Source organism: Nothobranchius furzeri, chromosome 14, assembly GCF_043380555.1.
Source record: "Nothobranchius furzeri strain GRZ-AD chromosome 14, NfurGRZ-RIMD1, whole genome shotgun sequence".
Classification (NCBI taxonomy): domain Eukaryota; kingdom Metazoa; phylum Chordata; class Actinopteri; order Cyprinodontiformes; family Nothobranchiidae; genus Nothobranchius; species Nothobranchius furzeri.
In genome coordinates, this window is record NC_091754.1 from 26038225 (window position 1) to 26062354 (window position 24130).

At 40.0% G+C, this 24130-nt stretch overlaps 1 protein-coding gene across 2 annotated transcripts in view; it reads left to right on the forward strand.

The window, feature by feature from the left end:
* uxs1 (UDP-glucuronate decarboxylase 1) overlaps positions 1–24025 on the forward strand; it is a 37267-nt gene extending 13242 nt beyond the window's left edge. The window contains exons 5-15 of one of the 2 annotated variants that reach the window (XM_015966159.2): positions 33–93; positions 3217–3397; positions 7062–7166; positions 8794–8853; positions 10526–10647; positions 19034–19153; positions 19227–19270; positions 22119–22179; positions 22281–22338; positions 22518–22621; positions 23361–24025. In XM_015966159.2, the coding sequence (XP_015821645.1) occupies positions 33–93; positions 3217–3397; positions 7062–7166; positions 8794–8853; positions 10526–10647; positions 19034–19153; positions 19227–19270; positions 22119–22179; positions 22281–22338; positions 22518–22621; positions 23361–23492 (1048 nt within the window). In that variant the 3' untranslated portion in view covers positions 23493–24025. Of the gene's footprint in view, positions 1–32; positions 94–3019; positions 3062–3216; positions 3398–7061; positions 7167–8793; positions 8854–10525; positions 10648–19033; positions 19154–19226; positions 19271–22118; positions 22180–22280; positions 22339–22517; positions 22622–23360 lie in introns of those variants that run through there. The other variant, XM_054746812.2, reaches the window with a different exon arrangement.
* Positions 24026–24130: the final 105 nt, after the last annotated feature.

Below are 24130 nucleotides of genomic sequence, written 5' to 3' on the forward strand. Positions count from 1 at the left end.
CTTTGTTCTCATTTACTTTCAAATTTGCTTAGTTTTTCACAGAAATACCCGCCGGTGAAATTTCTCTCTGAAAAGGATCGAAAGAGAATTTTGGTAAGTGGCAATTATCAAAGCATAGTAGCTCTTTGAATAACAATTTCTCTGAGCTCTTTATCATATACAAAGTCTAACAGATAATGTGCAGAAGCTCTCCTGTATTCCACACAAATTTAGTAAATAAACTGTAAACATATCGTGACTCACAGAATGTACTTGGAGAGGAGCAGTAGGAGGAAAACAGGGTTTGGTTTGGTTGCCATTAAATGAATGAAAAATTAAGTGTATTCATAAGGGAAGTGAATAGGACTGTAAGAAAATATCTATACACTGATAGTGAAGTGATTTTTACTAGCAATGTATTGATTTTATTTATTGAGAATTAGGGATGGGTACCGAATTCGGTACTTTTTATGGTACCGACCGAATTCCACAGTACCGACGGAGCACCGATTCACTTCATTTGAAACGGTGCCTCGTTTCGGTACCCGTCCTTCACAACGAGAACTTGCCTAGACAGCTGCGCATGCACAAGAGTGTTATGTCATTGGTCGCTGCGAGCGAGTTGTAAACAGAGCAGCATGGTAGAAAGAACGCACACTAAAGCTTGGGTCCACTTCACTAAATGTGATGGGTAACTGGGTGATGATGAAACCAGCGACAACGATCTAAGTGAGACATCCTCATCTTAATCTGCTCCGGTAGGTAAATAAAATGTTTAAGATAACGTTAGCTTGATTTGTTAGCTTCCGTTTCACTAATGGTGCGTTCGCTTTCTCCTCGGAACTTCGAAATTTCGACTAGAACATGAACGCGCTCTAAAGTTTGGCTTCACTTTACTAAATGCGACGGGTGATTGGGTGAAGATGAAACCAGTGACAATGATTTAAGTGTGAGGCATCATCATTGAAATCTGCTCCAGCAGTTAAATAAACTGTTTAAGATAACATAGCTTGATATGTTAGCTTCCTATGCCACCATTGTTATCATCTAATGGTGCGTTCGCTTTCTCCTCGGAAATTCTAACTTCCCAGTAGGAAAAATCAAATGAAAAAAGACGGTAAAAGAAATGAAGATACACAGTAAATTTAGTTCACAGTAAAGATGTTTGCTTCAGTTTAATTATAAGCTTATAAAACTACAAGAACGATGTTAAAATACAAACAGTTGAATGTTATTTATCGTGATATTTATCAAATATGGTTATATATTGAGAAAAATATATATTTAATTATAAAAGAGAATAAAAAATTTTAAACACTCAAAAGTATCGAAAATTGGTACCGTTAAGTACCGGTATCGATTCGTAGGTACCGGGAATTAGTACCGGATCAATTCAAATGTCAAAGGTACCCATCCCTATTGAGAATTTACAGACAAACATTTGCTGTATTTATTTTGTGCGGCGCAATTCAAACTCCAACTGCTAGGTGGCAGCAGTTTTTAAAGGCTTCTTTCTAACGGAACAATGAGATCTCGCGAGAACACTGGATGTGTCGTGGAAGCATCTGACCTGAGTTTTCCAAATTAAATGTGTGTGTGTGTGTGTGTGTGTGTGTGTATGTATATATATATATATATATATATATATATATATATATATATATATATATAATTTTGTTTGTTTTTGTTTTATTTACTGTATTTTTTTCTCACTTCACAGCTTTTTTATACTTTCAAATTAATTGAGCACATTAATTCAAGTTACAAAATATGTTTTACGCCACTGTCCTACTCATTTAAAACTAAACACATGCCCAGCACCATTTTGCAGGAAATCCACAGGGAAAACATAAATATTGAAAGTAAACACAGGCAGTCAGTTTCACACATCGACATAAATATAGGTTTCACATTGTAAACGGAATTAGCTGTGATGGCAAACTGGAGAGATGCAGGGTTCCTGGAGTTTTTGCCCTTAAAGAGTTTTTGTGTTTTTTCCCTGGTGATAGGGGACAGTACACACCTAAATCATTGTAAGCATGCAGTATTTTGTGTTCGAGTAAGATCTTACCAACAAATTGTCATAAGGGTCAAAAATCCCTGGGAGCGCAATTTTTGAACAAGTAATTTGTCAGATCGTTCAACCTCCAGCAAAATAACAAACACATATAATGATCTTTCATTACTGGCAACGAGCGAAGAGGCAAATGTGTAAAACGACATTTATGAATGGTGAAAGTTTTGTAACAGTTTGTTGCAAAACCAGTAAATGCTTTTTGTCCTCATGGACTACCGTAGAATGAAAAATGGCATCTAATATGGCATCGCCCAGAGACTTAGACCCGCTCCCATGTATTTTAGACCCAATTTTTATGGTTGTATGTTAAGAAGCCGCCAATATTTTCAACAACTAGGCATCATTTAATTCATTTTTAACAACACTTCAATGGATATTTCCAGAGATTAAAGGTGAAAACGGCACATTGTCACTTTAAGAGCTGAAGCTCAGGTCACCAGACTGTTCACAGGGGTTGTGAATGAGCGCCACCTTTTGGAGCGGCTCCTGGAAAAGGAGCAATGCTACATATAATGCTACATTACCACCACAGGCTGAACACTTATGAATGACCAAAGATTTCCTGATTTGCAGCAAAGTGGCATCGTTGTTTAATAGACGAGGCTGGAGTTGTGGACGAGCTGTTTCTTCTTCCATCTAAAGGTTTCATTAGCAAGATATCAGATAGTTTGCTCAACCTTTTGGAAAAACATTCAAGTTTACAAAACTCCAATTAAAACTTAATTTGTACATATCAAAAATGTTACCTTGTACCATTTAGTCCAAGAAGAAAAACCTAACCTGTTTTTTTTCCATCGCCCTTTTAGAAAGAAGAAAGCTCTGTGACATTTGCACAGATGTAGCTTTAAGCTGTAATAACATTCTTTGTGTTGCTGTCATTCGATTTTTTTTTCAAGGAAACAGGAGTTAGATGAATGTCACCTGCTGTCATCTAAAGTTTCTTTGTTCTTTATTTAAGAAATCAACCCTTATTGCTCAGTCCTTCAGATTCACAAGCTTAAACTAGTAAGTGATTCCATTCCTCGGTGCTCCACATTGGAAAAAGGAGCACAAATTATTACATTTAGCTCACCTAACACTAGAGTCCACTCCAGTTACCGTGGAAACCCCTAGTACAGGTGACTGTCTGATGTTATTGTCCGTGTTCGTTCCACTATTAGATCACTGGAGGGGCTGGCTTTGTGGGCTCCCATCTGACTGACAAGCTGATGATGGACGGCCACGAAGTGACGGTGGTCGACAACTTCTTCACTGGGAGGAAACGAAACGTGGAGCACTGGATCGGCCACGAGAATTTTGAACTCATTAACCATGATGTGGTGGAGCCTCTTTACATAGAAGGTAACAGGATTTAGAAAACCGGACATGTCTGCCCAATTTCATTTGTTTTTGGAATAATTATTCTAAATGCTCAAGTAGATGAATTAATGTTAGAAACTAATTTTAGCTTTTACATGAAGCACCAACAGGTGTTTTTGGTGTCCTCATGTAAACGGCATCGTAAGACCTTTGGGTTGGGAGAATTATTATCCTAAGTTTGAAAATATAGATTTTCTTAAATTAAATTTTATTTCGAAAAGAATGAAAGATCCAGGGTGTGTTTTATCCTTGTTGCCATGGTTTCGATCTGTTTTGATCAGACAGCAGGTTTATGACTTGTGTACTGAGAGTCTTTAAGGATGCCAAACAAGATAAACATAGAAACTCTGCTCTGACATTAGTGTTTGCACCCTATGTTTATCTTCCCCTGACAGCTTTCCGTTTTTCTCAGTGTAGACGAATCGCAGATTAATTTCCCAGCAGGCTTTTAAAGTATCTGATCCACCATGAACCGTTTACCAAAGCGACCATTGCATTTCTCATCTTTTGTTTGTTGTCTCTGCTGAACCACCTGTAAACACATCCCTGAGCTCTGCTGGAGAGAGTCGCAGGTGGAGTTGATGAACTGCTGTTTAAGCAGCAATGTCAGCGAGGATTGAAGGGACAGATAATGCCAAGCAGCTGAGGGAATTTTTACAGCTGTTGTGTTTTTTATGAGTGAATCACTCGGGTTGTGTACCTTGAACCACCTCACCGATGCTTGGGAGACCTTGGACTTCCTCATTACAATAATAACATGCATAGAAAGCATCACAGAAATGTGCTGTTTTATTGATGAAAGTGCCACTCAAGACGCTGATTTACATATAACATCCTTTATTTTTTCTCGGTTATAAATAACATCCATCTCTTTAGACATAGCCAACTTTAATTTTGTAGCATTATTTATGAATTGATGTTCCACTTCATACACATTTTATTTGTTTATGCCTTTGAAGGAGCCATATAATAGAAAATCCTCTTTTTGGACTTTTTACCATGTGATATTATTTCCTCATGGGAAAGAAAATAGTTTGTCGCTGCATTCATGCATTATCCTGTTTCAGCTAGTCTTGTCATCAGGCCCTGCGCCTCTCCTGGAAGCTAGTCTCTAGTCTGAAGCCTGCCTCCCCTGGCCAGCACAGGATAAGTGGCTTAGGCGACTGGTGTCACGTAGCAGACTTGATAGTCCAGTGGTTAAGAGTGCTGAGCTGCCATGTAGTTTTGCAGAGGTTCGCCTCCCGATCTCAGCAGTATTTTTTTTTCTTCTTTTTTAGCTACACTTGCCAGTATTATGTTTTCAACCTTTTGTTGGTAAACTGTTGAAAATATAGGGACTAATCTGTTTTTTGTACTTTCTTTGTTTATTTAGCCAGTGCAAGTCCATGTGAGTTGAGCAGATTAAATCAACTAAAATGCTGCTTGGAAATGACCACATTCAGAGATCTTTATTAGAGACACAAAATAGTTTGCAAAAAATAATAAATAAAACTAAAATATAACAACATAAATTCTGCTTCAGCTGGCTAGATATATTACTGCCCACACCACCAGTAGTTGAACCCTTGTTATGGGCTCGACACACGGGAGGCGACAAACGACTGCGATCAGCGAAATTTGTCGCTGTCGCTTTTATTACCTGACACACGGGTGGCGATCTGCGGCAGCGGCCAGCGGCAAAGCCGTCTACACGTTCTGTTCCATGGCGAAATCGAAACTTCCGTTGTTTGGCTGTGTCAGGTTGGAGGGAATTAAGGTTATTTAAGCGGTTCAGAGTTTTAAAAGCGGTAGATATGATGTTTCACAAGGTGCTGCTAGAGTTATGTGAAACCTTACTTCTGATTTTACTATATAAAACATAATAATAATCAACTTCTCCTTCATGTTTGCTCGGAGATGTACGGAGCATCCTGTCCGCTCATTGGTCAATGAATGAAACCTCCGTTGATTGGTCGTCGTCCAAGCGACGGCGATGAAAAGTTGAAAATGTTTCAACTTTCTGGGATCGCTTCGCTGGGTCGCTTGTGCACGACACGTGCACAAGCGCAAAATTTCACACGCACGTTTTTCGCATTTCGCTTAGTAGGAGGGAGACCCTCGATTATCACTTTGTCGCGCATGTCTCATTGAAAATGAATGGAGGAGAGGCGATGTTGCCTCCCGTGTGTCGAGCCCATAAGCGCATGGCCAAACCGAGTTGGCAGGCAGATGCCTTAACCTCTGGACTACCATAGCCAGTACAACAACAGACCTGCCCAAGATGCTGTTGTAGGCACATTTTGAAAAGGCAATAGCGTTTTATTTCTGGGTATAAATTCAGGCTGATGAAAATAACTGATATTTTGAAAAATGACGGTTTCAAATGGCACGCTATAAAACCTTTAACCCCCCCACTGTCCTAATGGGTGTGACCCCGCGAGGAAAGTTGACCATTGAGCAGGGTTGATGGTTTATCCTTTGGATCCATGTGGCAGGGGTGAGGAGTGAGCACCACCTCTACCCTGCCACGTGGACCTCAAGGGATAAACATCAATCCTGCTCAGTGGTCAACTTTCCTCGCAGGGTCACCCATCAGGACAGTGGGAGGGTTAACTAGATTTTTCATATTATGATACTGAATCGATATTTAGAAACAGTATATCCATAATTAATTTTTTTGAGAAATTAAAGGGAAGCACTTGTATTTCTTTAGTGCGGTGCAATTCAAACATCGACTGCTAGGTGGGGTCCATTTTTACTGCCTTCATTCTGACGGGAAAAGGTCTTGCAATAACACAGGATGCACCTTGGAAGGGTCTGGCTCTGGCTTGAGTTTTAAAAATAAATCCGGCCTTAAAGAAATTGCAAACATCATCTGGCTTTTAGTATCGTAATATATTGAGAATGTTTTTGTTTCCTTTAGTGAAACATAGATCCCTCCTATTTTTGTTGAGATGACTCATGACACTGTTTTTTGTGAGTTTTCCTTCAATAAAATTTAGTCTTAAAAATTGTAAATATCATCTGGCTTTTAGGATTGCAACCTACCGTATGTGTGTTATTTATCACACATGAAGTGTGATATATATATATATATATATATATATATATATATATATATATATATATATATATAGTATTGACAGAATCTTGCCAATACACACCCGTACCTTTAACAGAAGAAAAGCATGAATAAAATTCCTCATATTCTGCATTCATGTGCCTCTTTTTTGTTGAGTATTTAAGAAAGTAAAGCCAGACCTACAAAAATTACAAATATATTTTTCTTTTCCACGTGATTAAATTTGTATTTCAATTTTGATTTAGAGTCTAAATGACCCCAAAACCACATTTTTATTACTTCCTATTCCTACCTGTAGCAGCTTTTCTCTGGTTTAATGGCAATGCTGCGTTCTTCTTGCAGTTGATCCATTAATTAGAAAGTTGATGATGTTAATTAGCTTGTTTCATCATATGTTTTAAATTGTTTTTATTTCAATTAAAATTTATGAAATGTAATGAAATATCTTGTTCTAAAAAGACTTAAATTGATTTTAGTGAGATTAGAACTTCATAAGTTTTATTCCTCTAAATAGTATAATTTCTTCACCTGCTGATGAAAATCGGTTCCTAGCGGGAGTAAACTGTTTCTCCTCCTCCCTCCCAGTGGATCAGATCTATCACCTGGCTTCTCCAGCATCTCCTCCAAACTACATGTACAATCCCATCAAAACACTCAAGACCAACACCATCGGCACTCTCAACATGCTGGGTAAGTTATCGTCTTTCACTTTTTGAGACCCTTGAACTGATCAGCGGCACTTTAAAGTCCAATTCCATCTCTTCATTGAAAAAAGACTAGTTTAGATTCTATTGAGTCTTTATTTCAATAGCAACAAACACTCGAGTCTGAAAGGTTCATCGATTTACGGTGAAATGAGAAGTTGATCTCATCTTATTTACCTTTTCAAGTAAGAATCGTTTTCTGTTTACAGGCAAACTCCAGAAAAAACTTAGTCCTTGTACAAAAATGTCTCGCTGCCAAACGTTTAGAATGTTCCTTTTTATACTTTCAATTTCCTGTATTAAAAATATACAAATAAAATTTCATACTGGAGATAATTAAATCATATAAAACTCTCAAATATCTTTCTGTCAGAGGTTTTATTTTTAGCTAAGTTTACGATCGTACACAGAGTTAAGAGTCTGGCTATTATGTGCTCGCTGAACCTGACTGAAACCTGAGCATCAAAGTATTACAAAAACACACGTGGATCAATATTTAATATAATTCTTCCCACCTGCTGGAGCATGGAGTCGGGGTTATCTTAATCCTGTAGTTTCAAACTGTTCACATACAGATAAGGAGGATGGAAAGGATGAGACAGGAAATTTAGCTGAGAGGCGACCAAACCGAACGAACAAGAGGAGAGAGAACGAACTTACTGCAGAAAGGAAACGAAGAAGGCAACAAGCAGGCTAAGTAGTGGGACACACCGATGTCTTTAGCCTGAACTATTGTATTATTAACCAGACATGGATGGTTTTATAAAATAAAAGCACAGCTTATCTTTAACTCGGATTATATCAGTTCAGGTACAAGGGCTTAAATGGGCAATAGGAAATCGTTTTCTGGAGCATTTTGTGTCTTCTTGCTCGAGCTGCTCTTCACATACAAAACACAATCAATAAATTAATTATTTAGTCCAAAATAAATGATATTTTAATTACTTATGAACATTTGCACCTGTTACTCAGGAGCTTTTCCCAGATTTTGGGTGGTGCTGAGCTGCTGTGATAACCTGTTATTTGTATATTTGTTTTTTATATAAATACATTTTTGTCAAAACTAAGAAAAGTCCCCAAACAAGCTTGTGTGACCGGTCCCACGTTTCTTCATGTATTACTGTTAAATGTAGTTTGTTGAGCGCCGTCACAGTTGCTAGCTGACATTCATACGCTGATGTGTGGAGTAAATCTGAAGGATTCACAGCTGCTCACTTCCGGTCTTTAGCCTGGTTCCTACTTCTCCGTCAGCTCGGTTGCAGAGTTGCACACACGCACTGATGGATAGTTTTTCCTTTTGAACTTCGGACTTGTATCCTGTCACAACTGCAGTAACGCCTTTTGGTGTTTCCATGCCGACGCAGCTGGAGTAGAATAAATCAGGCTTTAGTGGACGAGGAATGGCCGGGCATTCATAGACTGGGTAGGACAGGTTCTCACAAAAACTTTACTCCTGAATTTAGACACAGGCTGAAGAAAGTAGGTGTCACTTTTTAATTGTTTTATGATTTCTTTGTTGTTTTTTTCTGCTTGATTGACCTTTCCAAGAACATCCACTCCACCTGCAAATGTTTTGTGAAAGATCAGATTTGAGTTGGTTGTTGTCCTTCCAGGACTTGCCAAACGTGTGGGTGCCAGACTTCTTCTGGCCTCAACTTCTGAGGTTTATGGAGGTAAGAAATACTCTGTCATTGCATCTTTATTATTTTTCCCTTTCTGCCTTTTCAATAAGTCTATTATCTCTAAAGAAATGCAGAATCTAAGACAGCAGAGCTTTATTTCCTCCTCTTGATCTCTGTAAATCAAATAATGTTTGCAGACAACTCATCACACTGTTGAAAGCTGGTTCTAGTCAAAGCTGCATCATATATCATTGGTTTCTGATGTAGTTGAATAAGTGTAACTCTAAAATCTGATCTCCAGTCAGTCTAAAGATGAAGCTTCTGACACTAATAGAAATGCTGCTGTCCTTCCTGTCATGACCCTGTGAGTTTTCCCCCTCCTTTAAAAAAAAAAACTTGCAACATTATCAGCTGTTCTTGAAAAACTAGACGAGTGATGCGACACGTGAGAATGCTAATTGGAGTTTTGCGGTTTTACTGTGAAAGCTGGCCGTGCTGTCAGCAGCCACATCACACCTGAGAGCTGCCTGATTGAACTCCTTCATGAATGCCACGTTTTCACACAGGAATGAAGCCAGCATTAGCTGCTCCATCAGACAGAATGTGATGGGCACTGGCATCATCACAGCCCTGTACAGCCAATAAGTTCATCTAACAAACACTCGCCTAGTTTTTTCTTTCTGGAGGTGATGCCGGCTGAGTAAATGGAACATTTCTAATCTGTGTAAACAGACTCCTGTGTAGATTGACAGCTTCCCGCTAGGAGTTGGACTGAAAAAGGCAGCAAAATTAGTATTTAATTGACCTTAGTTACTATTCCCTATTAAACACAATGCTATAAAATAATTAAAAAAAAAAATAAAGATGTCTATTTACATTTAATATAATCATCTTTGGAACCTCTGGGAAACACCCACCTGAAGAGCTAAACAGCAGCGTGACCCTCTACCCTCAAGCTTTTGAGTTTGACTCAGTCAAAAAATCGGAGAGCGGCGGACCGTTTGGACGCATTAATCACCACGCAGACAAAGTAGGTGCTTTTGCAGGGTTTTTCTGCAGCCAAAAACCTGGATGCACAGTGGCGTTCAAATACCTCCACAGCTTGTGTAGCGGTCATGAAACCATCAGTTAAACCAGCAATTCCCAGACTTTCTTCATGAGGATCCCCTTCCTGTGTCCAAGACAAGCCAGCCCCCCCAACCCCAACTCCTGTCCACTTACACACAATTAAAAGTGAGTAATTACAAACTTTATACAGACTAACAATTATGCCTCTTACAGAGCTTTGATTGTTTTACTGGGTGTATTATCTGAATTTTATATGTGCAATTTCTACAAATATATAAATATATTGTTATTTTTTCTTCCATTTACATGGTGATGTTGTTGTTGTTATTTACCATTCTGATCTAAGACTTTGATCAGGGTCAGTAGACAGAGGCAGCACGTCTCTTCATGCCCTCAGCTCTCTGTTGCACATTTATGTGTCGCCGTTAACGACACGGATCATCCCTGATCAAAGGCGACACCTCCTCCCAACGGCAAAGTCTTTCCCCTTCATTAACAAGATGAGCTCTTTTCTTGTTACCCATCATCACTTCTGTCTGGTCACCTGACGGCGTACCAGTAGGGAGTGGACCCACTCTTGCTCATCACCTGTTTATTTTTGGTTTAGGGTTATTTTTGAGTCACGAGAAGCTTAAAACTATCCGTATTCTTTCAGACCCTGAGGTACACCCCCAAAACGAGGAGTACTGGGGACACGTGAACCCGATCGGTCCTCGAGCGTGCTACGATGAAGGGAAACGTGTGGCGGAGACGATGTGCTATGCCTACATGAAACAGGTATCGTGTCCACCTCTTTTTATCGTCTGCGCCGTTCAGCTAAAAAAAAACCATTCCTGACGAGACAACACCTGGAAAAAAGTAGTCTATGCTTTACAACACAGATGGACTACTGTAGTTCCATCCTATTTGGAGTGACCAGAGCATCTAGTGCAAAATGCGGCAGCAAAATGTTTGGTGGGAAAGAAATGTGACCATGTTTCCCAGGTCTTGGAATCCTTGCACTTTGCTGCCTGTGGATTTCCAGATTAGTTTTTTGGTTTAAATTGTTAAATGGACTGGCTCCTGCATATTTGCAGACACTGATACATCCATGTACACTGGCACGGGCACTCCGCTCAGACAATAGTCTCCTTCTCACAGTTCCTAGGACTCGTTTAAAGACTAGAGGAGACGGGACTTTCTCTGTAGCAGGCCTGAAACACTGGAACGAGTTACCCTGTCACGTACGTGCTTCACCATCGGTGACAGTTTTTAAGGTCAGGGTAAAGACTTTTTTATTTGATCTGGCCTTTACCCGTGGCTGTTAGTCTGCTTGTATTTAAGTTTATTAGTGCAATTTGTTTGCAGTTTTTATTTTGTTTTTATTCTTGTTTTATTCCTTGTCCAGTATTACTGATACATGTCTGTACGGTGCTTTGGTGTCACCCCTGTGCCTGAAAGGCGCTTTAGAAATAAAGCTTGAGTTGGGTTGAGTTGGGTTTCATCTGTAGATGTGGAAGAAATATGCATTTATTAGGGATCAGGATTGGGCGATGGCACAAATTATTCGACCATCGACGATGGGCTGAGCCGCTACAATTGTTTTTTGCAAGAGGCCATTTGTTTATTTATTTGTTTGCCCATGAGTTTGTTTGATAATGACAGATATTTTACACATTAAGCACAAAGAACATTGCGATTTATCCAGAACAACATTTAAACATCCATGAGTCTGAGGCAAAAGTCCAGAACCTCATAACATCTTCAGCCAACTCTCTAGAGACATGTGATTACGCACACGCTGCAGGTGACCAGTCCTGGTTTACGCGGAGCAGAAGGAATGTGCGTTCGGGCCGCAGCAGGTGAAATGTTCCTAATTTAATTGAAAGAGTTTAATTTCATTGCTTATACATTACTGGGGCTCTGATCAGCTTCTTTGGACTAAATATTAATAAAAAAAAATGGAAATGGAATGAATATTTGTTATTTTAAAAACAAAAATGACTGTGATTAAGGGATCATGTGACCTCTGGCTGCGAGTGAATGCTCCCTCAGAGTGCATTCAAACGCAGCAGCGATTATCATCTTTTATTGGACTGACGATTGGCGGTGGGAAAATTATGCAAATCGCCCAATCCTAATAGGGATGTTCGATATTATCTGTGTAATATTAATATCAACCAATATTAGCATTAAAATGTAATATCGAAAAGTACTGGTCTCACTTTTCAGTCTTTAAATGACACAACTTTTACACACACACACACTTATTAAACATCAAATTCTTCAGCTACATTCAATTCAATTCAAGTTTATTTATATAGCACCAAATCACGACAAGAGTCGTCTCAAGGCACTTCACATAGTAAGTATTCCAATACAGGTCAGTTCATTAAGCAAGTCAGTAAAAAGTTTCCTATATAAGGAACCCAGCAAGGAATGGTCAGTGACTTGATGCAATCCTCATACTAAGCAAGCATTTCCCATCTCTCAAAATGTCAACACGTGACAGATCCGAGGTTTAGTTTTAGAGATATTTTAGTTAATTTGACAGAACTTGTGAAGTAGAAATGTTCCCTGTGTAGTGAACATTCGCTGTCCTCATAGCATGTAGAGACGTGCAGCTGCTAGCCGCTAACAAAGCACTAAAACATAAAACAAAAATCTTCACCCAAGGCTCGCTTTTCTTATCTGAAGGCTTTTATAAATGTTTCGTCAAATAAACAAAATAAGAATCCGCACACTTCAATAAACTCCTACATTGCAGATTGAAGTGTGCGAATTCTTATTTTGTTTATTCCACTTTTTGATCCAGCACCTTTCCCAGATGAGCGGTGACTCCTTCTACTCTATAAATGTTTCATCACCATAACTGCAATGCACAGAAGAAGATAAAATACATTTTTAACTATTAAACACATATTAGCTTCATGAAAAAGAGATTCAGCTGCTGTTGGAGACAAAATAAAGATGGCACTTTTCCCATTTAGAACTCAAATTGAAATTTAAGAAGGAAAACAATCTTGTAACACTTCCTTTTACAGTCCCATAATTACTAAGTACTTACATGTTAATTACATAGTAAGTTAAAGTGTATTACTGTGTAATTAAAGTGTATAATTGTAATAAAGTGTAATTATTGTGTAAATCAGTATTTACTGAGAATGATTAATAAAAGTAAAAACTAGAATTGAACCTAAGCTACATGATAATAACTGTTTAAGAACTCAAACAATAATACACATTAACTTACTATGTAATTACCATGTAAGTACTTAGTAATTAGTAGACTGTAAAATGAAGCGTTACTAACGAGCGCCTCTCAAGATAACATTCAGGAACTTCACATCTACAAAAAAATAATGATTACAAAAATAACAATCAAAAATATGCTCAAAATGAGAAAATTTCTATTAAAATTGTGATTAAAAACTAATAATGTAAGGAAAGGAAAGAGAAAATAATTAGGAAAGAGGGAAATCAGTGACTCGCGAGAAAGGTGGAAATAAGTAGAAAGAGCAGAATAAGGAAAGGGTGGTGACAAAGGTTGTGTATTGTAGGACATAGGTGATGTTAGTAACCAAAATTTTTTAAGTGTTTCTTTTTTTATGAGAGGGGGACACTGCATAGATTGATATCTGTTTATATCGATATCTGTTTATACCGATATCAGAAATTAAGGGTCAGCAATATCGGTATATCAGATATCGGTAAAGAAAAAAGCTAATATCAAGCATCCCTAGTATTTATGTGGTTGGGTTTGGGGGGGTTGATTAAAAATGAATATCTAAGTGTAAACTCTTAAGAACAGCCAAATGAGGGAATTGGGGGTTGACTTTAAAAGAAGAGTTTTGAGCGAAGGTCACGGCGGCTGGAGCCTCGGTGGTGATTGACAGCAGCCTTCAATGATCAGATCTGACCGACTCCTTTTGCCTTTCCTGCAGGCAGATGATATTTATTTATCTGCCTCATCTTCCGCTCTTCCTCAGGAGCTCATTATAGTTTTTCACACTTTCTGGGAAAATTCTCAGAAATAGCTGCCTAATAAAAAATCTAGCTGTTGATCGGGTGTGCGAAAGGACGAAAACATCTCGCATCAAATCTACCGCCTCGTCATTTCATCGACTATGGTTAACATTTTAAATGTGATGAGAGCTGGTTATGCAAGGGGTGAAAACAGAATAATGCAATTAGTGAAACAATAATTAGGATATTTTATTGACATGTGGAGGTTTTTTTCTTGAAAAAAAAAAACCCAACAGTTATGATTAATCGGTGCAGCTTAATTAGTTTTTGTGTTTGAGTAAATTTCTCATGACCGAAGACGAGTGAGTGTGTTTTTTCAGCAGGAGGCGGCTTCTGCAAACGTGTCTCCACTCTTGTTTTTGTGATCTAGTCTGATGAACTGAGGTCTAGCTCACACGTGTCTAGGATTAAGTCTGAACGTGGTGAACTGTTCCAAAACGTAGGGTTTCATTTTTTGTCTTTATTAATTTATTGTCAGAAATATTTTACTAGTACAGTCATTCTTATAAGAAGTTGATATTTATAAAAGCAGTTTTAGATAAAAAAAAATGGTTAGCTTTGTGAAACAAAGGTCCTAAAAACCTATTTTAACCTGTTTGTTCATAATAACAATAATAATCATAATAAGGAACTCAGTAGCGTTTAATCAGCTAGCATCTTCTCAGAAATGAGCTAACAGCTTTTTACCACTTGTGCTTGATTTGCAGTTGAAGTAACTTTACTCAATAAATGTTATATAAATGCTTTCTGGTTTTAGATCTTTGAACCGATGATGTAAAAGTAATCAGAGTTGATCTGTTTGTGGACAGTTACTTTGTTTGTATTCAAAAGATTGCTCTTAAATTCTGTTTAAGTAGGTCACCTGTAATTATGGATGCACATGTTTTGATATCTCCAGAATGTTGGACAATAAATCAGTCTCTTTTATTTAAACATAATAAATCAGACTTTTAAAGCTTATTTACATTTTGGACCCATCATATCCTCGTCATCATCTGCTGAGCTCTTCCAGAGACCTCGTGTCCTCGTTCTTCTCAACACCGAGTCAGATTTAATCTCATGAATTTCTGGTTCCGTGTTTTCAAGAAGAAAATCTACATAATGTACATGTTTTTATTCATTTTCGTTAATATGAATGCGTCTGAAGTGGTGATGCATGAGGTTGACTTTAGGAAGGCCACAGCGGGTTTGTTCTGATCCATCCCTTGCTGTAGTAATCCCTTTAATAGTCCGGGATCAAAGCTGCTGCTTTGTATCATTCATCTGAAAGATAGAGATTATATCATAAATCCAGAGGAAAGTATATGGTTTACCAGAAAAAATAAACAAATGTAGCCAAGATGGTAGATAAAAATGTGTCTCAGGTAAAACATTTAGGGTTTTATACAGGTTTATTAAGAAATTATATAGTTCTTAGACCAGAAGTTTGCACGTTTATGTTGCATTGTTTTTTTTTCTTCAACTTTTAATTAAGTATTAGGCAAATGGAAAACAACAAGAAAATAACAGACTGTTTATTTTTTAGGGATGTATTTTGGTGAAATTCTGGCGATATGATACATATCACGATACAGGGGAGACGATACGAAATATTGTGATACATTCAGCCAGACGATATTAGCGATTTTTTTAGCCTGAATTTTTATAGGAAAATTCAGTAAACAGTCCAAATTGATACTTAACATGTTTAACATGAGGTATCTGAACCATAATAGAGGGATTCACATTTCAATGGTTGAAACAAAACCCAATGCACACTGCTGCCAACTAGCAGTTGATGTTTGAATTGCACCAAAGAAATGAAAATACGCAAATGTTTGTAAATTCTTCCAAAAATTAGATACACAGCATTTGAATATCGATATAATATCACAGGGGAAAAAATCACGATATCGATATTTTTGAAATGACGGCGGTCAGTTCAGCAGAGGCGTCAAACATTGCATGCATGGATGTATTGGATGGTAGTGAGGATGACCTCCTGGGAGGATTTGGCAGGTGTAGCGATCTGATGGTACACCAGGACTGCAGCAGCATGAGAGTGAGTGAGTAGAGCGAGGCAGAGGGCATCTGAATAAAAGCCTCATTTGTCTTTTGATGTCACATGTCAGCAAAGTTCTGATAGTTTGCATTAAAATAGTATTTTTGCTTAGTATTTGTTCTGTACGCATAGTGAGGGTCTGCTGGGAACGCCTGGCAGAAGAACCTGTTAAGACGGTCTTCAACTCCCACTTCCAGCAGAGCTTTGACCGCATCCCGAGAGCAGTGGGGGATATTGACTCCGAGTGGGCCTTGTTCCACTCTGCAATTGTTGAGGAGGCTGTTGCTAGCTGTGGTCGTAAGGTGGCCAGTGCCAGTCGTAGTGGCAACCCCCGTACCCGCTGGTGGACACCAGAGGTTCGGGGAGCCGTCAGGCTGAAGAAGGAGGCCTACAGGGCTTGGCTTGAAAGCAGACAGGTACCGGATAGCCAAGCGGGGTGAAGCAGTGGCAGTTGCCGAGGCAAAATCTTGGGCGTGGGAGGAGTTTGGTGAGGCCATGGAGAAAGACTATCAATCGGCTCCAAAGAGGTTCTGGCAAACTGTCCGGCGCCTCAGGAGAGGAAGGCAGCAACTCACTCGCACTGTTTACAGTGGGGATGGGGAGCTGCTGACGTCAACTGGGGCTATAGTCAGACGGTGGAAGGAATACTTTGAGGAGCTCCTCATTCCCACCTACGCGCATTCCGAGGAGGAACCAGAGCCGGGAGACCTGGGGATGGACTGTCCAATCTCGGGGGCAGAAGTTGCTGAGGTAATCAGACAACTACACAGCGGCGGAGCCCCGGGGGCGGATGAGGTTCGTCCTGGGTATTTCAAGGTTATGGATGTTGTAGGGCTGTCATGGTTGACACGTCTCTGCAACATTGCGTGGTCATCGGGGGCAGTTCCTAGGGAGTGGCAGACCGGGGTGGTGGTCCCCATCTTTAAGAAGGGTGACCTGAGGGTGTGTTCGAACTATAGGGGGATCACACTCCTCAGCCTCCCTGGGAAGGTCTACTCCAAGGTACTGGAGAGGAGGGTCCGATCGATAGTTCAATCTCAGATTGAGGAGGAGCAATGTGGTTTTTGTCCTGGCCGTGGAACTGTGGACCAGCTCTATACCCTTGCAAGGGTGATGGAGGGGGCATGGGAGTTTGCCTAACCAATCCACATGTGTTTTGTGGATTTGGAGAAGGCTTATGACCGTGTCCACAGGGGCACCCTGTGGGGGACGCTCCAGGAGTATGGGGTGGGTGGCTTTCTGTTAAGGGCCATTCAGTCCCTTTACCAGAGGAGCGTGAGTTTGGTCCGCATAGCCGGTAGTAAGTCGGACCTGTTCCCGGTGAGGGTTGGACTCCACCAGAGCTGCCCTTTGTCACCGGTTCTGTTCATTACCTTTATGGACAGAATTTCTAGGCACAGCCGTGGTGTGGAGTGTGTCGAGTTTGGTGGCAGGAGAATCTTGTCTCTACTTTTTGCAGATGATGTGGTCCTCCTAGCTTCATCCAGCTCTGACCTTCAACTCTTGCTGGGTAGGTTCGCGGCCGAGTGTGAAGCGGCTGGGATGAGGATCAGCACCTCCACATCTGAGACCATGGTGCTTGCCAACTCCGGGTCGGGGGAGAGGTCCTACCTCAAGTGGAGGAGTTTAAGTATCTCGGGGTCTTGTTCACGAGTGAGGGTAGGAGGGATCCGGAGATCGACAGGCGGATTGGTTCAGCATCTGCAATGATGCAGACGCTGACCAGATCTGTAGTGGCGAAGAGGGAGCTGAGCCAGAAAGCCAGGCTCTCGATTTACCGGTCGATCTACGTCCCAATCCTCACCTATGGTCATGAGCTTTGGGTAATGACCGAAAGAACGAGATCGCGGATACAAGCGGCCGAAATGAGTTTCCTCCGTAGGGTGGCCGGGCTCAGCCTTAGAGATAGGGTGAGGAGCTCGGACATTCGGGAGGGACTCGGAGTAGAACCGCTGCTCCTCCGGATCGAAAGGAGCCAGTTGAGGTGGTTTGGGCATCTGATCAGGTTGCCTCCTGGACGCCTCCCCGGGGAGGTGTTTCGGGCATGTCCTGCTGGCAGGAGTCCCCCGGGTCGACCCAGGACACGTTGGAGAGGTTACATCTCCAATCTGGTCCGGGAACGCCTTGGGATCCTGCCGGAGGAGCTGGTAGAGGTGGCCGGGGAGAGGATGGTCTGGAGCTCCCTAGTTGGGATGCTGCCCCCGTGACCCGGACCCGGATAAGCAGAGGAAGACGACGACGGCGAGTATTTGTTCTTAAATTTTCAATAAAAATTGTTTATTTAAAAAGTGATTTTTTTTTGTCTTTTCCTGGTGATTAGTCTTGGAAGGGGGTCATCTTATAATTGGGTCAATACGGTATTTCCAGTCCAGTTTACGCAGCATGCTGTTTAAACTATTTCTAATTATTTTCGTGAAACTTGAGCAATTTTAGCTAAATCTGGTGGTGAGAAGTTCAGAAGTTTTAAAAGCAATGCTTATTAAACTACTGATGTGTCCAACTTCTTTTAAAATACAGAATTCACACAATCACATTAACTTTTTATAATTGGTTTCTTTTCATTTTAAAATAATCAATGCATTCTGAAAAGGATTTGAAAAGAAAACCTGCTAAATCCTTCTATTCTTGTGTCACTGCTGTTTTTCATATGATGATAAAATATTTGTATAATTCCTGCAAAAATCATTTCAGACAAATAAATGGTCAACAAAGTTCCACATTAACATTTCACGTAATTGATAGTTGACCTAAATGTACAAATCTATAAGAATCTGTACGGGTAGCTTGCTAAGCAAATGACACAATGTAGCTAATTTTTGTCCTTGTTTTCGCACTAAATGAATAAATAAAGGTTTTATTGAAACTAGATTATTTTTCTCTAAAATCACTAGCTGTGAGTTATTTGAATCGGGGTTGTGTTTTATCTTTTTGTGCAATAATAAAAAAAAGTCCTTCTCCCTTTGATCCTTGTTAGGTCGTGTGATGCACGTTTCTTATTTAGTTATATATTGCTGTAATGTCCTCTAAAGTGTTTTTTAGTACCCACGTGTGCCACCAGCAGGTTTTTTGTGATGTGAAAGAGCTCATGGGACTTGTTCCTGTGTTCTTCACCTTCAGGAAGGAGTGGAGGTGAGAGTGGCGAGGATCTTCAACACGTTTGGCTCCAGGATGCACATGAACGACGGACGCGTCGTCAGTAATTTCATCCTCCAGGCTCTTCAAGGAGAACCTCTCACAGTACGTGTTTGGAGATTCTCCTTTCACGGAGGTTCTGTCCGAGACACTATTTATTCTGTTCTTGTTCTTTTAGGTATATGGTACTGGTTCCCAGACTAGAGCTTTCCAGTATGTAAGGTAAGCAGAAAAATGCTGATCTACTATTAAATACTTTGGTGTGTTTAAATGAGATATTTAGAGGAATATTCTTTATTCTCAGGTTGTAAAAATGCCCTTTAGGTCTCACTCTTGGATATCTGCTCTTTTCACGTTCAGATAGTAGTTATCAGTGTGTTTGGAGATGATACTGAGATGCATTTCAGCCCGACTGAGATCAGAGAAAGACTGTATTTGAAGTTCTTCTATCTCATTAAACCGTGTACCTGCTGCCCTATGAGGTGTTAATGTATGTAAATAGTAAAACCTTTGATGCCTTTGAGGTAAACTCATTTCATTCCTTCCACTTATTTTACCCATCAGAAAAGTCATGTCAAACAAATAATATGAACATTTAATTTCAGACCTGAGGAAGAAGGAATGTTCTTTTTCATATTTAGGTTCTCATTATGGACTTCCTGGTGTCCTGTAATTATTTCTGACATATGAGGAACTGTCTCTCATTTCCTGTAATTGTGGTTAGTTGGTAATCATGGCCACGTAGTGCTGGAGCAGGCCGTTTTGTCAGAAAACATCTACTAAAGTCCACTAAACACTAAGCAGTTTTTAACACTTTAAACTATCCCTTCAAAAGTTGGTTTGAGTGACTGTGAGTATAAACTTTACCATCTTCACCCTGAACACCCCTCTGCAGCCTTCTGCTGACCAGAAAATACAATTATCAGCTTTGTGAAGCACGTAGGTTCCCTATAGGGGGAGCTCTTTACCTGCTTTACAACTTTTGTGCTAGCAGTTAGCATTTCTGCTTAGCCAATCATCAATTAAAACCACAAGAAGAAGAAAGGAAGAAGTTTGCTTTTTTGTTGGTATCATGGCGGAGCTTGGAAGTAAGAGTAAAGTCCTTGGAGGCGATGCAAAAAGGTAAAACCAGAGTGAACATCGGCGCAGCCTACGCTAGTTTTAATAAGCTAAAGAAGGCTGCAAAATCACGGGCTGATGGTGACCTGGCTTTGTTGCTACTGGACTAAAAAAGTAATAATATTTTTAGTCCAAAAGTGTGGATCCTTTTGCTTTGTGGTTTGTTTTAGTATGAGTTGGCTCATGTTAGTGTTAGCTTGTTGTTAGCATTAGCTACAGCAGGCTGCTGCATGGTTGTTTACCACGGTTGTAAGTCCACATTCAACCAGTAGAGCAGAGGAGCTGGAAGCTGCTTTTTGTTACTTTAAGAGACTTGTGACTAGACTCAAAGAACATGCAGAAGACTTGCACTTGGACTTGGATTCCGATGTTTTAGAATGTGATGGTTTGACGTATCCGACGTGTCCTGAGAGAGTTTACATGTAACTTGTGTTTGTCCTCACTCAGGATAGAAAAGCAGGGGCAGATGTACGATTTGTAGGAGGCTAACGGAAGATGAGACAGTAAATGATCAACATGTCACCTGTAATTATCTGAAGCAATTAAAATGATTAAATCCATCCAGTAATCTGACTTAAAATAATAAGCTAACATTAGGATCAGCTACATGCTAATTCCAACAATAGCATTTCATTTTTTGGATGCAAACAACAAGTGGTGGGTGAAATTAGACGTTGGACTAGCAGATTGTTTTTGAGACTTGGACTCACTTGGCTTAAACTAGTCCTATGTGACTCAGACTTGATTTGGAGTAATCCTGTGTACTTGGACTCGAGTGTGACTTGACTCCAACACCGGGCGAACAAATACATTCTTAGTATTGTCACGCACGAAGCTCTCAGCGTGACTCACGCATCTCATCAGTCTTTTATCCCAACATTTAGATCCAGAAAAATCAGCATTTCTCATCAGCCTAATGTGAATTCTTAATAAATGTTTATTTATTTTCTTACTCCTAAAAGTTTCAGCACTTAAAGTCGAGGACAAACAGACCTGATTCTGGCTCCTCCGTTCAAACTGCTCCTATTTCCTAACTGCAGCTTTTGAATCGTGTCAGACGTTGATTGTGCATCATTGATTTGGACCCCAGAGATACAGAATACACAGAAAATGAGGCTATTCACATTTTTTCCCCAAGGCATTGAAGACGTAAAGCATCTCCTGGCAGCGGTACGTGGCCCTAACATTTTCTCTGGAGCTTTTCTGCATCCGTTGATCAGAAGTGATGCAGCTGTCAGAGAGAAGAAGCGTTGACCAAGGAGCACCAAAATAATCCCTTTGCTCTGAAAGCAGCCTCCACTCTCACTAACGTTAACCCTTTATGAAGAGCAGGTTTCAGTCTCACTGCGCTGCTTTTTGTTTTACTTTCTATTCTTTTTAGAATTGACAGAATTGTGATGAAGAGCTCTGTCCTTCACTAATCTCTTAAGAATAAATTAGTGTTGCACAACTGAATTAATATAAACTCCAGGCGGTTGGACTCGTTCTATGATGCAAACATCAAGGTCAAGAATTCTTATAGTTTTCAGATTTTTTCAGCACCGGTGTCTGTTTTTAATTGTTCCCAGAGAGGACTGGGTATGTCGTATTTGACTGATTAGAGGGAAATTACTCTTTTATGGATGCTGTTGCCACTTTTCAGGCAGCCACTCTTAGGAGAATTTCTTGTTACTGAACAGAATGGCAAGAATCTGTCCAGACCAGAGAAATAAACCAGACAGGGACTTTAATATTTCACATAAACAGTCTCTCATCATGTTAAACTTTCACTTTCCTTTCTGTGTCGGATAAACTCCAATGGCTGTGCCAGTAAAATTTACTCAAACTTCTTTTCTATAGAAAATTTTAGATGTTTTTGTCGAAATTTAACACTTGTCACAGAATTTCTAAAATATCTTTTGGTTTTTTAACATTTTAGTTTTAATGATTAAATGTCCTCCTTGTTTTGCAGTGATTTAGTGAACGGCCTTGTGTTGTTGATGAACAGCAACATCAGCAGTCCGGTCAATCTGGTGAGTTCATGAAGCTCAGCTGTGAAGAAAAGGGCTTCTGCAGTTCTGGGAGCCTGGTGCTGCTTTCTGCTGGTTTAATGGAGGTTAATGATGTGTTGCAGGGAAACCCAGAGGAACACACCATACTGGAGTTTGCTCGCCTCATCAAAAGTTTAGTCGGTAAGGGCTGTGCGATGTTTTAATGAAATCTTTCTGTACACAGTCTGTTTAATACATCAAACTTTGGCCCTGATGAACTTTTCTCACACACACACACACACGCACGCACGCACGCACGCACGCACGCACACACACACACACACACACACACACACACACACACACACACACACACACAGTGAGTCAAAGCCAGATCCAGTTCCTGTCGGAAGCCCAGGACGATCCCCAGAGGAGAAGACCCGACATCCGAAAAGCCAGGATGATGCTGGGCTGGGAACCGGTGGTATGTGTGAAGTTTGACCCTCAGCTGTAAGGATCTGAGCTGCTCGGTCCATCTGCTGCAGTTCCATTATGAATATAGAACGTGTTTAGGAGCTTTTAGGTGGCAAAAATACTGTTTGTAAAGTTCCTATGACCAAAAGTATAAAATAACGCTGTCACCAACCGAATAATAACGATAATAATGAGGGATGTTTAAAATCTGATATATCAATACTGTCTAACTTCTACTTTCCAACACTGATTGAAACTGATAAGCGGGGCTCCTAATAAAAAAGACAAACAAAATCATTTTAAATAACAAACATCACACATCTGCCCAGCTGTTTCAGTTTAAGGTGGACTAGTTTTGCCAAACACAAAAATATCTTAAAAAGTGCTTCAGATCAGTCAGATTTTAACATTTTGAGTGAGAGGACATAGCTGCAGCGTGTGATGTATGATACGTGCATAATGTCTGATCCTACATGTCATAGCTAACATCGCTGATATCTGACAGCCCCAATAATAATAATACATTTATGTCAAATGCCTTTTACGTAAAAAGCTACAGGTGATGTTTGAAAAAAGAAAAACAACTAAGAATTCATAAAAACAAGCAGTTAAAAATTAGATTAAAACCATAAAATGAAAACAAAAAGGTCATCCTAGAAAAGTGTTTTTAAACGTTGAAGAGGATCGTTTACTCACGACGGCTGTGGTGTTACCGGGTAAAGTTGTGTTTTTGTGCCTTGTGTGGACAGGTGCCGCTGGAGGAAGGCTTAAACAAAACCATCCAGTACTTCAGCAGAGAGCTGGAGCACCAGGCCAACAACCAGTACATCCCCAAACCCAAAGCCGCGCGCATGAAGAAAGGCCGACCCAGACACAACTGAGTCCTGCCTCTCTGCTGCACCCCTCCCTCCAAAAACCAAGACACTCCATGAAGAGCACCTCTTCGGAGCGTCCTGCTGAACGATGCACTTTTGGGGAACTTTTTTGATCTGCTAAACAAAGACAGAGGCGGACACGTCTGCGCTGCCTTGTGTTGTGGCGTGGCCTATCTAACTGGAGAATGGACGAGCCTGAATCAAAGAGGCAGCTAATCCCAGTGAAATCCTGCCTATGGTTTTATTTGATTTTCCTGTGCTTTTATTATTTAATGCATCGACACAGAGTCATCTCAGACCTGCGTCTGTTTGACCTGTTCTACGGCGTTTGGTGTGTGGAGCTGAGCTGCCTCGGTTTTGTTTTTCCGCTGGATGTCGTGTCGCTCCATCAGTGGCTTCCTGCAGCGCACAGCAGGTTTTAGAAGGACTGTTACAACATAATTATTCATTTTAAAGACACGGTGTTTGTGAAATGTCAACGTGGGGCTGTTATATTGATGTGAAAATGATATTTTATTAAAATATTTCCAATTATTCAAGTTTGGCATTACCAGCAAATTTATGTTTCTATTTTTAGTTTAAAAAATGATAAAAAGAAGAGAAAATCACATTAATTTCTGATTTAAAAATGTCATTTAATTAGT